The sequence below is a fragment of the Tachysurus vachellii genome, chromosome 5 (assembly GCF_030014155.1).
Source record: "Tachysurus vachellii isolate PV-2020 chromosome 5, HZAU_Pvac_v1, whole genome shotgun sequence".
Classification (NCBI taxonomy): Eukaryota; Metazoa; Chordata; class Actinopteri; order Siluriformes; family Bagridae; genus Tachysurus; species Tachysurus vachellii.
Window position 1 is genome coordinate 19,165,660 of NC_083464.1, and position 15,612 is coordinate 19,181,271.

General features: G+C 39.9%; 1 protein-coding gene across 3 annotated transcripts in view; it reads right to left on the reverse strand.

Annotated features, from left to right (window-relative positions):
* myh14 (myosin, heavy chain 14, non-muscle) overlaps positions 1–14,702 on the reverse strand; it is a 33,259-nt gene extending 18,557 nt beyond the window's left edge. For all 3 annotated transcript variants that reach the window (XM_060870229.1, XM_060870227.1, XM_060870226.1), the window contains exons 1-13: positions 14,515–14,702; positions 7,443–7,608; positions 6,077–6,283; positions 4,548–4,704; positions 4,072–4,099; positions 3,437–3,554; positions 3,168–3,215; positions 1,318–1,410; positions 1,170–1,233; positions 944–1,042; positions 712–855; positions 346–560; positions 97–249 (exon numbers count right to left, since the gene is read on the reverse strand). In XM_060870229.1, the coding sequence (XP_060726212.1) occupies positions 97–249; positions 346–560; positions 712–855; positions 944–1,042; positions 1,170–1,233; positions 1,318–1,410; positions 3,168–3,215; positions 3,437–3,554; positions 4,072–4,099; positions 4,548–4,704; positions 6,077–6,283; positions 7,443–7,604 (1,488 nt within the window). In that variant the 5' untranslated portion in view covers positions 7,605–7,608; positions 14,515–14,702. The remainder of the gene's footprint in view (positions 1–96; positions 250–345; positions 561–711; positions 856–943; positions 1,043–1,169; positions 1,234–1,317; positions 1,411–3,167; positions 3,216–3,436; positions 3,555–4,071; positions 4,100–4,547; positions 4,705–6,076; positions 6,284–7,442; positions 7,609–14,514) is intronic.
* Positions 14,703–15,612: the final 910 nt, after the last annotated feature.

A 15,612-nucleotide genomic window follows, 5' to 3' on the forward strand; every position in this document is an offset into this window, starting at 1 on the left:
GGATGGGAGTACATAAAATCAACTTTTCAGCATTCTGTATGGAAATAGATATTAGTCACCTATTTTACTGGCTGGTGTCTTCACCACCGGTCATACCTGAAAGATCTCAAATCCTGCGATGTCCAGGATGCCGATGAAGGAGGCCCCTTGTCTCTGTCTGCGGTCCAGAGCTCGATTAATGCGGTGCACTAGCCAGCGGAACAGACGCTCATAGGTAGCCTTCGCCAGAGCCTCCACCGCAAAGTCTGCCTGAATACATCCAACCACCGAAAATAAAATTCACCTGACATCAGACCATCACAAGCACTAGCACACAAGCACTAGCACACTAGCACACTTACACACCTGCTCCTTGGTCTGAGCCTTCTGTACATACTCGCGGCTCACTTTGATGCGGGGAGTGAGGATTGCTCGGCTGAACTCCAGCACACTGATGCCCAGCAGGTGGCACAGCTTCTGTGCAGCTGTATCGTCAGGCATAGATGCCTGGTCTGAGTTCTTCTCCTTCTGAAAGGTGATGTTACCGAACTGCAGCACGGCAGAGATCACCTTCAGTATGGCTGGGAGGTAAAATCAGGAATTAGATAGTGGAAACAAATGTTATTTTTTATATTTTTTAGAAGATATTGATCCACAACAGGAAAGTTATACTAAGCTACTGTTATCAACCAAAAGCTGAACACACACAAACACTTTATTTCTCTTTCTTACATGTGCACTCATCTTGTGTAAAACCCATGATGTTCATGGAGTCCATGGTCTGAGTGAAATTCTCAGAGTCACTCTGACCTGGAACAGGAACTGAACCTCCACACAGGAAGCGGTACTGAGATGCACTGCCCAGAAGCAGCTCGGCTACACAGACCGTAGAGATGCATAAGGTTTACAAAAACTGTACTGAACGAGTATGGAAGATTGACCATGTGCATCTGTGTTTTCTTACTTCTCGTGGCCTCAGATGCTCCACAGAGTAACTGGTAGAAAATGTGGAAGGTTCTCTCATCTTTGGCCTGCCGGATGGCTCGAGACTTCTCCAAGAGGTCTGACACACACACACTGGTTAAGGGCTCACACACTTAAGGGCAGGGAAGTACAATACATGTGATGAGGGACAAGAGTGAATGTTTATAAGTTGATCTTGTACATTCATTACAATAAACAAAGGATACAAGTCTCAATGTTGGCACCAACTATGTATCCAGCCACGTCAAAATTAATACGGATAAATTTACCCTGAAATGACAACAAAACACATTTAAAACTAGATGCAGCATTTGCAAACATGTCTGTAAAATAAAGTGAATAAAAGAGTCTTACAAATCTGGAAGAATTGTCATTTTTGACAGTCTTGGCGTTGCCAAAGGCCTCTAGGATAGGGTTGGCCTGCAGTAGCTGTCTCTCTAGTTCCCCCTAGAGGAAACACAGAAGAATGTGTCAATAACCTGGGAAAAAGATGGTGCCCCAACACTGTGTAACACTAGAAAGCTCCTGCAACTACAAGGTCCACTACAAACAGAAACGAGCAAAAGGGAGCAGGCAGCCATTACTAAGCACTACACACATTTTAGTCATCTATATACAGTCAGCTTTTAGAAATTATCAGCAACTACTATAAACATGTCTATAATAAAGGTGGACAACCTCAGTCTTTGACTACATGAACGTTTAGGGATGTGTTTGTAAAAATGCAACCCTCAGGCATACACTTTCTGTGGCCGACAGTTGGAAAAATAAATGTGACTGAGGCTGGACACCGTTACTGTCCCTGCTAAGCTCTTATAAGGCTACAGCACCCCAGACAGGAGAACAGCAATGCAGCACCCAGTCAAATCATTGCCATCTCCAAGCTCAGAGTCAGGCCATACTCACATACTGCACACTCTGTTAGAGCACAGCAATAAAGGAAGGGATGGAGTGCAGGAGAAACACAGGGGGAGAAAATATGACAGAAAACACATTAAAATAACTGCAAACACAAGAACATGTTTAAAGAAACATATAAACACACAAAACAAATGAACCCACATTTAACAAGTGCACAATGTGGTTGTTATGACAATGTTGTTTAAACACTCTAGATTAGCTGTATGGTATTTGAAAACCACCAAAAAGTGAAAACAGCAACCCTTCTGATCCAGTAATCCATCTTGCATCCAGTGTACAGATGTCAGACTCAAGGCCATGGGCTGAATCCAGACCACTGCCTCATTCCAATTCAGTGGAATTCAGTTATAACAATAGTGAACAGGCTTAAATCATACCAGCATTTTCACTTTATTATAGCCTATTTTCATTTTATTCTATATATAAAAATATAAGGACATGACTGTTCTTAGTGGGCATTATCCAGTGTGATTTCTATATAACTGCTATGAAAGTCAAATTAAATCTGGTAACCAAACCGAGGACCAGAAAAAGCCTAAAGTTGATACACTGCATAGTAACTTGTACACAGCAGGCTGCATTTACAGCAACAACAGCACAGAAATATGCAGCAGTGTGAGCAGAGTTAAACAAAAAAAACAGACAAAATGCAAAATTAAAACATACAATTTCAATATTTGAAATGAAATAATTACATTCAGGATCATCAATTTTATTTAAAAATGTCTGGTTCTATATTTTCCAAAGAAAATTCTACACTTAGAGTCGAAATTACAATTATCATCAGCGGTGCCTGATCGGTGTGGTGCAGGTTTTCATTTCAACCAAGATGAAGCCACAACTGAGTCGACTGAAAGCCAGGATCTACTGATTTGTTATGGCTGATGCAGTTAAAGCAGTTATGGCTCGTGATTGATTTGAATGAAAACTTGCACCCAAACAGGTCTTTTGAGGATAAGACCCCTGGTTTAGAAGTTGCAGGCATGTGGTGGAACGTACAGCTCTGGACTACAGGAGAATTACAAATTAAGTGATGAAGACAATGTGTTAATAAATGTTCTAAAGGTTCTAGTGAATTCAAAATAAAACTTAATTTCATTTTTCCTGTGGTTGAATGTGGCTTTTGTAATGTTCAGGAAATTGGACGGATTATGCAAACACATCTGGCTTTGAGTTTAACACACTTGAGCTGGTTGTACCTCTGATTCTGTGCACACTGGATGAAGAGTAAAGTCTGATATGAATCATAGGGTGTGTTATACCTAAAATCATGACCCACTTACCCTGTTTACAGTACTACTGCCACGGCCCAGAGAACGTGTACCGTCCATCTTAAGCATGGAGGAGGAGAGAAGAGGACAAGAAAAGAGCAAGAGTGGAAGTGAGAAAAGTGAAGAAAAAAACACATATGTTCAAGAAGCAAACTGAAGGAGGAAAAAAAACCATATGGTGATACAAGAGCTGCTGTTCTTTATAAGCAGAGCATGAAACAAAGAAAAACGTGGCAGTAAGAATCATTTGTCTATGTTCCACGTAATCACTCTATACTCACCTGCAGGTTGCTGTCCTTGCTGCGGCCGAGAGTGCCACTTTTGTGAGAGGACGCCACGTGTGCCAGGTACTGGATCACCTTCTTAGTGTTCTCTGTCTTCCCTGCTCCAGACTCCCCTCTGGAACACACACACACACACATGCACCAAAAAATACACACGTAAAATATCCAGAGAAACATTCAAATAAACACATGCAGACTAAGCCTAATAAAGACAGTAATAAAAGACAGCAGAGCTAAAGTCTACATAATAAACACTGGCAAGAGATAAAGGGTCTTCGTGGAAACTTTTTAAATAGACGCTCATACTGACATGTGCAACACTAAAAAACACAAACAGGGAAGCAAAATTAGCAGCATGCACCCAGCAGGAGGAACTGGATTGCTATATTAACCAAAGTCAAAGATTGTGTGCATAGACTGCTTCTATAAAGGCAGCTGTAGTGGGACAAACACACTGGTAAAATATAAAAAAAATAAAAATAAACATGCCTGCAAAAATAGTTCCATGCCTCATCATAAAATCTCATAGAATTGCTGATGTTTGTATAGTAAGGAGGTTATAATATCTGTAATAATGCTGTAATAATAACCTTCAATACATCTGTGCTACAACAGTAGACCCTAATACTCACGTGCAAAGAATGGACTGATCTTCTCTGTCTGTTAAACAAGAGGGAAGGAAAACAGAGAGAGAGCATTTTACTGTGAGGACACATCTGTGATCACACACACACACAGACACACACACATACACACAGACACACACACACAAAGCACTGTTCTAATAAATGGTTTCTTGAAATAGACGCTGTTTGGATTTACATGTAAAAGTGCAGTAGACTGGAAAAAGCCCCATTATTAAACCAACATTAGATACTAAGGAAGCCCAAAAGCTTTTAATACATTTTAAAGCATTTTTGTGACAATAACCAAGCCTGCATCTACAAACCAATAAAGAGGACATTAGTGCTTGTAAATTAAAATAAGTGATATAAATGTTTTTAAAAATAAGCTCAGAATGAGTTAATATGAATATATATATATATATATATATATGTATGTGTGTGTGTGTGTGTGTGAAGCAGGGGGGTGGAGCTGCATGTGGTACCTTGCAACATGCTCCTGTATGCTGCCTCTGATATGGCATAGATGTGTGGTGGCATCTCATGACGTTTTTTCCCGCGATACATCTCTACAATGGACTCTGTGTAGATGGGCAGATTCTTGTACGGGTTTATGACCACACAAAAGAGGCCTGAGTATGTCTACAGCGAGAGAGAGAGAGAGAGAGAGAGAGAGATTATTAAGAAGTTCAGAGACAATATAAGGAAATTCTTCCAGAAACCTTACACCAAATTCCTTGTGTGTATGCAACTCAGTTTGTGTGTGTGTCTTATGTGAAACCTAGTCTGTAACTCAAAACTATAAGGCGTCATTAACAAACACCCTAGCACGTGTCTTCCATATGTAATAGTATCTTGCAGAAAGACTAGACATCCAAGTGTCCAATATCACCTATCCCTATGCAGGGAAGGGTGTGATGAAATTTTAAGCAGCATACATGTGGAGTGAACTGTGATGTCACACCTGGATGACAGGAATATAATTTTAACATCAGGTTGAGCAAAAAACCCCCAAATGTCAACTTTAACCTCCTTTAACAGTTTGGGCACATTCGACACTAAGACAACTAAAAATGTACTTGTCTTCTAAACAAATGTATATATATATGAAAGCATAAAAAACAATGCATAAATCATTTTTCTTTTTACTTTAAAAAGAAAGCGCCCAGACAACTTATTGTTGTTGACAAAATATGAGCTTGTAGACACATATAATCCATCACTACAGGGGAAACAAAAGAGTGATTCATAACAAAAAGACAGACTGTTGTTGATTTTGCAGAAGTCACATGATTTATGCTAAAAAATAAATATGAGTGGAACAAGAAAAATGTGTTCACCCTTCATTTCCAGATTTCCAGTTTAAATCCTAGCAGTTTCTAAGAGGTAAGGGAGCAAAATTAGGTGAGGGAGCTCATGTAGGTGGCAGACTGCTATTTCAACTGTGACGCGATATGAGAATCAGTTTGAAAATATGTGTCCGACTGGCATCATGTGACTCATAGTGTTAGTCTGGACTCTTCCTGCTGGGTAGCTGTTTATAAGTGTTTTTATTCTGGTCAGGGTTGCAGTGGATCGGGATCCTAGAGACACTGGGCATGAGACAGGAATTCACCCTGACTACCACACACACACACACACACACACACACACACACACACACACACACTTGTAAATATGTTAACACAGATAATTGCCAATCCACGAGGTGGGAAGAAACGGAGCACCTGGCAAAACCCAAAGTAACACATGGAGAACAAGAAAAACCAGGGAATGTGATGGAACCAGGGATCCTGTGAGGTGGCAAAGCTCCAGACGCTGCACCACCCTACTGCCTATTGCATTCATTTCATATTTCATTCATATTTTGAGCTCATCATTATGAATGGTGCCAATAATTTTAGACGTCAATGTACGATTCAAGAAATTCTCTGAATTAAGTTCATACATGACCTTAGTTGTCTTAACAAATATCCAAGCGTTAAGTTGGAATCACACAAACACACAGGCTTACATAGATAAGTCCTGAGTAATAGCGTTCTCTCAGGTTGTGGAGGACAGAGGCCTCATTAAGGCAGGTGAGGTCAGCCATGTCTTCCACTTTACTGAAGCGAGGTGGGTTCATCCGCTGAAGCTCCTCCCGAAGTAGCGTCAACTTTCGGCCACTGTCTGTAAGCTCCACCTCCACCTCATCGCCTCGCTCCTCACGCACACTTGCAGACTGAAAAAAAAAAGAAAAGAAAATACTCCACATCACACAGATGTAGTCAAATTTGTTTGCCTTATTTTTGTCACCCGTATGCTGAAATCTGCTTCCTAATCACTCACTCACACACACACCATCAACGCTCAATAAATTTGATAACTGTGATGACTGTTTGAAAGGAATACTAATGCCGGATGTGTGTAGGCTGTGTCATGTGATGATGTCAGTTTTTTTTTGGTTGTCATCCGGTTATGTGCTGTCTTTTAGTGTGAACACAATGCGCGACCCTCTCTCACACTCATACACAAACAAGAGAGAACAGTGCATACATTCATGTTGACAGAGACGAGCAGCCTATGGAGGAGTGTGTTTGGGAGTGAGAAAGAATGATAGAGATAGACTGAGAATAGACTGAGAGAGAGAGAGAGTTTGAGTGTGCGTGAGCCAGACAGAGAGAATAAGAGAGAAAGAGGGGAGAGTGTTCAGTGCAAGGCTACATGATATGAACAGAAATAGCATATTGTGATTAGATTGCTTCACGTTGCATCTGCAATAACACCTTGCAAACCTGAAAACCATGTCAAAGAATTCATAAAGACTTGCACTGATCTGAGCTAAATGAATGGCGTTCTTTAGATTAAGTCAATGATTACTTACAATGAGGAGAAAAAAGAAATTAAATAATAAATAAAGCGCTAAATCAGTGTTTTATTTAGTACAGCTTAACTGTTGATACTCTCTCTCTCTCTCTCTTCCTCTCTCTCTCTTTGTGGCACAGTCACAGAGTCACATTCTTTACAAACAACATATTAAAGCCTTTATCATGCTGCTGTTTAGCATTCAGTGCTACAGGCTCTCTGAGAATATTGCCCTATTCATAGACAGCCATATCAGAGCTGTGGCATGCTGTTGAGGAGATCTGTCACCGAGGAGCACAGAGGAGGTTATGAGAGTACAACGTTACACAGAACGTTCAGGAAGGGAACAGTGGATTAAGTCACATATTTTAACCTTGATTTACACAAAACACACACACACACACACACACACACAATATCAATATTTATAAAGTATGATATGCCAAGCCTAAAAACAATCATGCTGGCACAGGGATTTTTACATCTTAGGCATGTTAGGAATGCCCCTGCTTCAGATACCCTACATCTTCTCTCACCTCAAACCCGTGTTTCTCAGAGGGAACCCAGACAAGCCTCTTGGCTGCCCAATCAGCTTGGCTGGAGGCAGAGAATACATAGGTGGGTGAGCTCGACCCTGCCTCCATGGAGAGGAAGCGTGTGACATCATTAGCGCTGCCTGCTGCTGCTGACTTAGCCATGGCCCTATTTGAGAGAGAGAGAGAGAGAGAGAGAGAAAAAGAGAGAGAGAGAGACAGAGAGAGAGAGAGTGAGAGAGAGCAGTTATGAAACATGCATAACATTCTCATAAATGTTTTATTGGAAGATAAACAATGCTTTAGCAGTTCTTTCTCCATCTTTATAAAACTGTCCATCAATCCATACAATTTGCTGCCACAAAAAAAATCTAAATGAATGAGTTCAATTGTTCTCATGATTACTTATAAGTAGAGTATAATTTGACATGGAAATGCTGACCATCTGCTGTGGGTGACATGAATACAGATCTGGCCTGACTTTTAAAAATACATTACTAAAAAAACATACTTTAGCTATGCGGCTGTTGACAGTGTAATAAATGTAGGTTATTTTCTAGCAACTGCTGTCAAAACTTATAGAACTGTAAAATAAATTTCCTTTACATTTACAGTATATGAAATTTTAAATCGATTTTCGGTTCCCAGCATACTTCTTGAATTTTCAAGATAAACAGCTACTTAGCCCAAGCTAACAAAGCTAGCTATGAGACCCCATGGTAAGGAGCAATTCACCAACATGTCAGCTGAGCTAGTTATCTCTAAATAATAATATAAATCACCCTAAAAATGTAATTGTATGTACAGTTGTGTTCAAAATTATTCAACCCCCAATGCTGTAAATGGTTTTAGGGAATTTAGTGTACATTTGTAATTGTATTCAGAATGAAATCCTACAAGGACTTCTTAAAGAACCATATGCAACTAAAATGACATCAATTAGTTTTGTAATACAGTAGTAAATGTTTCTTTTGTGAATTCTTCATTGACATAATTATTCAACCCCTTAAAGACTACCACTCTGAAGAACAGAGGTTCAATGAAGTGTTTTCAATCAGGTATTGAAAACACCTGTGGATATCAGGGAGCAGCAATAAAGCCTAATAAGCACCAATTAGGCAGCTTTAAAATGACTGTGATACTCAGCTCCTTCTAGACATTTACTGGTGTGGTTACAAACATGGTGAGGTCAAGAGAATGGTCCAGGAAGACAAGAGAACAGGTGATTACTCTTCACAGGAAGGGCAATGGCTATAAGAAGATTGCAAAGATGTTAAACATACCAAGAGACACCATAGGAAGCATCATTCGCAAATTCAAGGCAAAGGGCACTGTTGAAACGCTACCTGGTCGTGGCAGAAAGAAGATGCTGACTTCGACTGCTGTGCGCTACCTGAAGCGTAGAGTGGAGAAAAGTCCCCGTGTGACTGCTGAGGAACTTAGAAAAGAATTGTCAGATGTGGGTACTGAAGTTTCTGCTCAGACAATACGGCGCACCCTGCGTAATGAAGGCCTCCATGCCAGAACTCCCAGGCGCACCCCCTTGCTGTCCCCAAAGAATAAGAAGAGTCGACTGCAGTATGCCAAAAGTCATGTGGACAAACCACAGAAGTTTTGGGATAGTGTTCTGTGGACTGATGAAACAAAATTAGAACTGTTTGGGCCCATGGATCAACACTATGTTTGGAGGAGGAAGAACAAGAAAAGAACACCTTGCCTACTGTGAAGCATGGCGGGGGGTCAATCATGCTTTGGGGCTGTTTTGCTTCTGCAGGTACTGGGAAGCTTCAGCGTGTGCAAGGTACCATGAATTCTCTTCAGTACCAGAAGATATTGGATGACAATGTGATGCAGTCCGTCACAAACCTGAGGCTTGGAAGACGTTGGACCTTTCAACAGGACAATGATCCCAAGCATACCTCCAAGTCCACTAGAGCATGGTTGCAGATTAAAGGCTGGAACATTTTGAAGTGGCCATCGCAGTCACCAGACTTAAATCCGATTGAGAACCTCTGGTGGGACTTAAAGAAAGCAGTTGCAGTGCGCAAGCCTAAGAATGTGACTGAACTGGAGGCTTTTGCCCATGATGAATGGGCGAAAATACCCGTAGATCGCTGCAAGACACTTGTGTCAAGCTATGCTTCACGTTTAAAAGCTGTTATAACTGTAAAAGGATGTTGTACTAAGTACTAAGATTGAATGTCACTTGGGGGTTGAATAAAACTGATAATGATGTGAGCTCAGAAAAGACATTTGTGGTTATTTCATTATAAATGTTATGTTATATTTGTCTGACCTACATGTGCCTCTTTGATTTAATTGTAAGCAGGATGACTGAATGATCATAATCAATGTCAAACCGACCAAAACAATCAATTTCAGTGGGGGTTGAATAATTTTGAACACAACTGAAAATGGCTAGCTGATGCAGCTAACAGGTCCAGAAGTAAACAGGAATTAACTAAAAAAATGTTTGCTGGATGTAAGAAATTAGGTTCTTACTGCCACAACAGTTTGAAGATACAAGGAGAATCCTGAGGTCAATTCTCAACTGCTTCTTCTTCTTCTGACATAAATGTTAAGTGTGAATGACTAGCATCTCTAGCTAGGAAATACAAATATAATGGAATGTTAAAAATGTTATTACAATGAGAGTACTTGTTACAGTAAAGTCACTAGTGTCACCTCATGAAGGAAAGGTAAGCTTTAACACTAGTTGTCCTTCACAGCTGGTGGTCTGCACTAAAATGGACAAGGAACAATCACTTATTCAGTCTTTTTGTCTTTTGTTCAGTCTCTTTGGATCGTAATGGTATGTATATCATTGTACCCTGAACTTCAGCTTCATGGTATATTTTTCTACTACTGTATGTGTTAACAGGAGGAGATCATTGGCATTGCCTGTCATTTAGCATCCTACTCCTTAGCAAGCTAATTAACTTCTGTAAGGTTAGCTAATGCTCAATTCTCTGCCTACAACTGGTAAAAGCCCTGTCAAGCTGGGATATACATTTTAACTTCCAGGTCCTTCTCTGTCTACAAAAGGATATCAAATTAATCTAGCTAGACACACTGTAAACAGTGGGAGGTTGGAGGGAGAACATGCAAACGTCATGCCCACAGGAAGAAGGCAGGAATCAGAACTACAACACCAGAGGCACGAGACAACAATGTTAAGCCGGACAAACAGGACAGTTACATATTAACAAGAGATTGACTGACAGATGGATGTAAGAGGGAAGAAAGAGAGAAATAGAAGAGAAGAAAATGTCAGTATTAATGTGTTACTGTGTGTGTGTGTGTGAGAAGGAAACACTCGAGGAAGTATGACTGATGGTAATGTAAAATGACAAGGCAGATGAGGCAGTAAGGAATAGCAGAGGAATCTTTAGACAGGGCCTCATACTGCAAAGTAGGCCATCACAGTGCACTTCAATTCATGCATACATTCTTCATATCAAATCATAATCCATATACTGTACAGTATGAACATCAGTACAAATGTCTACAGTATACATGCAGGTCACCTACCTACAAACTACATCTTACCTGCCAGCAGAAAGAGGTTTATCCTAAATTTTAGTATAATGTGTTCTAAAATCTGATGTACCGTCCTGAATCACGTTTTACTAACTTTTCTAACATAAGAAATCTATATTGAATCAGTCAATAATTAACTTAAATGCTCTACTTATTATACCCTTATTCACATTAGCTGCAAAAAATAGATCTGTAATTGTTAAATGGGTGCAGTAGAATAAGATTTATTTTTGTTTACTCATTTCCACCTCTGTCCCAGTAAGTGTATATGCCAAATGTATATATTTCTGTATAGCTGCTTTGTGACAATGTCCATTTGAATTAGCATGCTTCAGACAGTCCACTATTGTCCCTTTCCCAAATAAACCCCAGTCCATCTGCTTGAATGACTATCGCCCAATAGTTGGATGTGCCAGGAGGATAACCTCCTCCTGAATGTCAGCAAGGCAAAGGAGTTAACGGTGGACTTAAACTTCTGGTATTTTCTTTTCTGTTTTGTGTTAAAGATCTACAGGACCTTAGTAGAGAGAGTGAACAGTTTTGGATAACTGGGTGTTCACATCACACAGGACTTTCCATGGTCCAATCACATCAATACCCTGGTGAGAAAGCCTCAGCAATAATTTTTTTACCATTTTAGACATTTAACTGCCTTCTAAGATGCTCTAATCATCCTGATGGGAAGCATCAAAGCCTGGTTGGTGAGAGGTGGTGTAATCAGCTGAACATATCATCCACTCCGAGCTCCCTAACCTGCTGTCGATCTACAGCAACTTGTGGTGCTGTAGATATGTGATACATTGTGCTATATATAAATGTTGGGGTGCATTATTTCTCTGTATTGATTATACACGGAGGCCCGAGGCGCTATTGTAATCCATTAAACAAATGAAATGTGATCTTTAGTTTAAATAACAATGTATCCACAATATCATCAAAACCTGGACACTTTACATATTACATGTGCACAATGTAACTTCATGTGCTATAACTAATTATAACGGTAGCTTAACACATTGATTTGATACTGCAAATATGTAACTACTACAGAGATAGACCATAGATGGCTTGAAAAACAGCTTATGTCATTATAATATATCATTGAATTTGAGGCCTGGGGTAGTCCATTATTATTTTATTATTATTATAAAAAAATGGGTGCTAAATTTAAATACATCTTTTTCTTTGATACCTATAACACACAAAACAAACATAGATAATATGTAAAAGATACATACATACATAAAAGTATAAAAGATATATAACATTAATAACAACAACCTCTGACAAAATTAAGCTGAGAAGCTGTCACTCTTGACGTATGATAAAGGATATACTATATGGTGAATTTTTGGAGGAACCCCATAATTGGTTGGGATTGTACAACATATAGTCAGCCAGCATACAGCTGTTTTGATCTGTTTAAAGCTTACTGTTGTTTGACAAGATTTTGTTGGCTGTGTAATATTTTTAAGCTAGCCCAGTTTGGCATGAAAAACTCCAACCTTGATAGTAACTGTCCTGTTTGTTGTTCATCCTCAATGTGTGCAGCATTGTGATTCCTGTCTCAATGGGCCTCTATAAGCACTTGTTGCAATTCTCATTTCTGACCACTAGGTCCAATAATAACTCTATGGAGCTAAAGTGGGCACTGAGCAAGCTGCTCCACCATTACACATCTAGAAAGGCAAACAAATCAATTGAAAATCAGCTGTCAAATAGGATGTTAAAGAGGTATGTAATATGTAATCCTATTTTAAATCATTACTCATTTTCATTCATTGTTAAATAAGTGATTAGCATTTGAATGGAATTTTAAATGTACAGACTTGTAAAGGAGGCGTGTACAATGATTAAAATATGTCGAATTGCTGATATACTGTATACGCCCACATGTGTGTGGAAGCATGTGGACATATAGTGTGGATAGAAACATGTGCTTTTTGAACATACCTTTCCACACGTAGTCCCCTTTTCCAGTTATACTAACCTGCACTTTTTTGGGAAGGCTTTCATTTAGTTTTTAGAGCACTGCTGTGGGGATTTGTCCATTCTGCAACAAGCGCATTAGTGAGATCAGACAGTGATGTTGGGGTAAGAAGGCCTGGGGTTGCACCATACGTTTCTTGGCAATGATCTTGGGTTTCTTGGGTTGAGGTCATGACTTTATGGAAAATTAAGTTCTTCCACACCAACCCTGTCAAACCATGTCATCAAAGATCTCAATCTTACAGGGCATTGCCACGCAGGAACATGTTCAGTCCCAATGAAGGGAATCTGCTACACCATACAAAGACATTCAATATAATTGTGTTTCCAAATTCGTGGCAACAGTTTGGGGGAAAACCCCACATATGGGTGTGATGGTCAGATGCCCACAAAATGTTATCCATATAGCCTATATGAAGAAGCCACCACGGTGGTGTATGCATGTAATTGAACAGTTTAGTACCTTTTTTCCTGGACGTGTACTGGGATAATTGCTGTAATAGCGTGGAATGTTACTGTCACCTGAGCACCTCATTATTGCTGAATGTTGAAACAAAAACCTCCAAATATTTTCAGACACAGGCGCGCACGCGCGACCACTCCATCCTGTCACGTGCTCATTAAAACACCACTTCAGAGGACTTCACAATGAACACACTGACTTTACTAATAACTGCTGATGTGTCTGTGTCTGTTTTCAATTAGTCGTTTTTTATTACCTTCATACATGTATACATAGCGGAATGAATACTGTCGATCAGCCCTCTAACAGGCTTTTTTTTTAATAAGATGACGAATGACAGTTTATCTCAGGCCACGCGCCCTGGTTCGTCTCCTTGGCAACACTGGCTAAGCCCACCAACGCAGACCACACACACGCACGCGCGCGCACGCGTTTAAGTTTAAGCAGAGGTCAGTACAGGACCTGAAAGAAAGAAAGAAAGAATGGATGGAAAGATGTAGTTGAGATGGTGGGGTGACTCCTGGAAGCTGAAGCCGGTGCCGCGGCAGCAATAACGCAGTGTAATAACAGCCTATAACGGCACGTTACCGCTCATTAACCGGTCACATTCACTATTTATTCACTATTTACTCTCTTTTTTAACATGAAACCCCACAATAGCGTGCATGTCCACAGAGGAACCACACCTCACGCGCTAGCCTGTGCACGATGAAAAACTGCACACACACACACACACACACTCTCACACACACATTACATTACTCCTATATTCTAGAATTACACAAATATAATGCATGTACTAGTGATGATTAACAAGGTTTATTAATAACGGCTCATACAGTCACAGGCCAGTTTAAACGCCCACATTCACATCGTGCCTTTAATGCATTAAGTATATAACAGAAATACAGGACGGAGTTTATTGTATAACGAGGCGCGCGAGCGCGCATCCGCACTAACGGCTCTCCTTCTGTGCGGCTTTACAGACTGCCGCATTTGGACAAACCTCGCTGCGTTAGCAACGGGGCTAAAGCGCTGAGATCAGACCGCACAGCCACAATAAGGATAAAGCGCACGGCTCACCTCCGAGTCCGACCGACGAATATGAAGCCAAAGGGCGAGTAAAGGCGTTTTATCTTTGTTTTTCTTTCTCTTCAGCTTGTATGAAGTAATACTGCGAATGCGGCTTTTCCCATTACAGCGCTCTCAGGTGGAAAGTCGCTCACTCGTTCACACTGAGAATAAAAAGGAGACAGAAGTAAGGGCAAGCCGGAGACTTCAAAGCAGCCCGAAGCACATCCTCTCACCGTCCAATCATATACAGAGCCGGCGAAGAAAATCCCGCCTTAGTCAAAATTATAACCAATTACACTTCAGGATGGCTCATAAGACCCGCCCATTGAATAGGACCAGTCCAGCCACGCCTTTGCACTGGTACACTTTAAAAATCCTACCGCATACTCCCGTACTAAATAGTATGCGAGACAGCGGGGAGCCGTCACCCAATAACGAGAGATTGCTGGGAGATGGACAGACGAATCAGCCAATTAGAGTAAAATGAGCTAGAGCTCGTGGGCGGGATCGTGGTTAAGGAGGCCAATGTGAGCTAAGGAACAGGTGTCTGTGCGCGAGAGGCGACTTGGATGGTAACGGCAGTGTGTGTGTGTGTGTGTGTGTGTGTGTGTGTGTGTGTGTGTGTGTGTGTGTGTGTGTGTGTGTGTGATATGCATAATATAGGGAAATGATAATAATGTTAATAATTATTATTATTATTATTATTATTATTATTTTTTTATTTTTTATATTTTTATTAATTATAATAATATAATATTATAATTAATAATAATAATAATAATAATAAGAAGAAGAAGAAGAAAAAGAACAACAACAATAATAATATTGACTATAATCAATATAACAAAACATCTTCTTAGTAGTGGTGGTAGTAACATTATAATAATCATTTTTTAAAAATTATTATTTATTTATTTTTAACATTTTTGAACAAATTGTAAATCTTACATATGTTACTCAGTCGGTCTTCTAAAGCTCTCCTGAAATTTTAAGTATAATGCTGTTTTAATCTTAAGTTAAAAGTAATAAAAGACATGTACAATGAATGGCAATAATGTTAATGTTAATAACTAATGTTTTATTTGTATTGTAGAGCTTCTGTAGAAT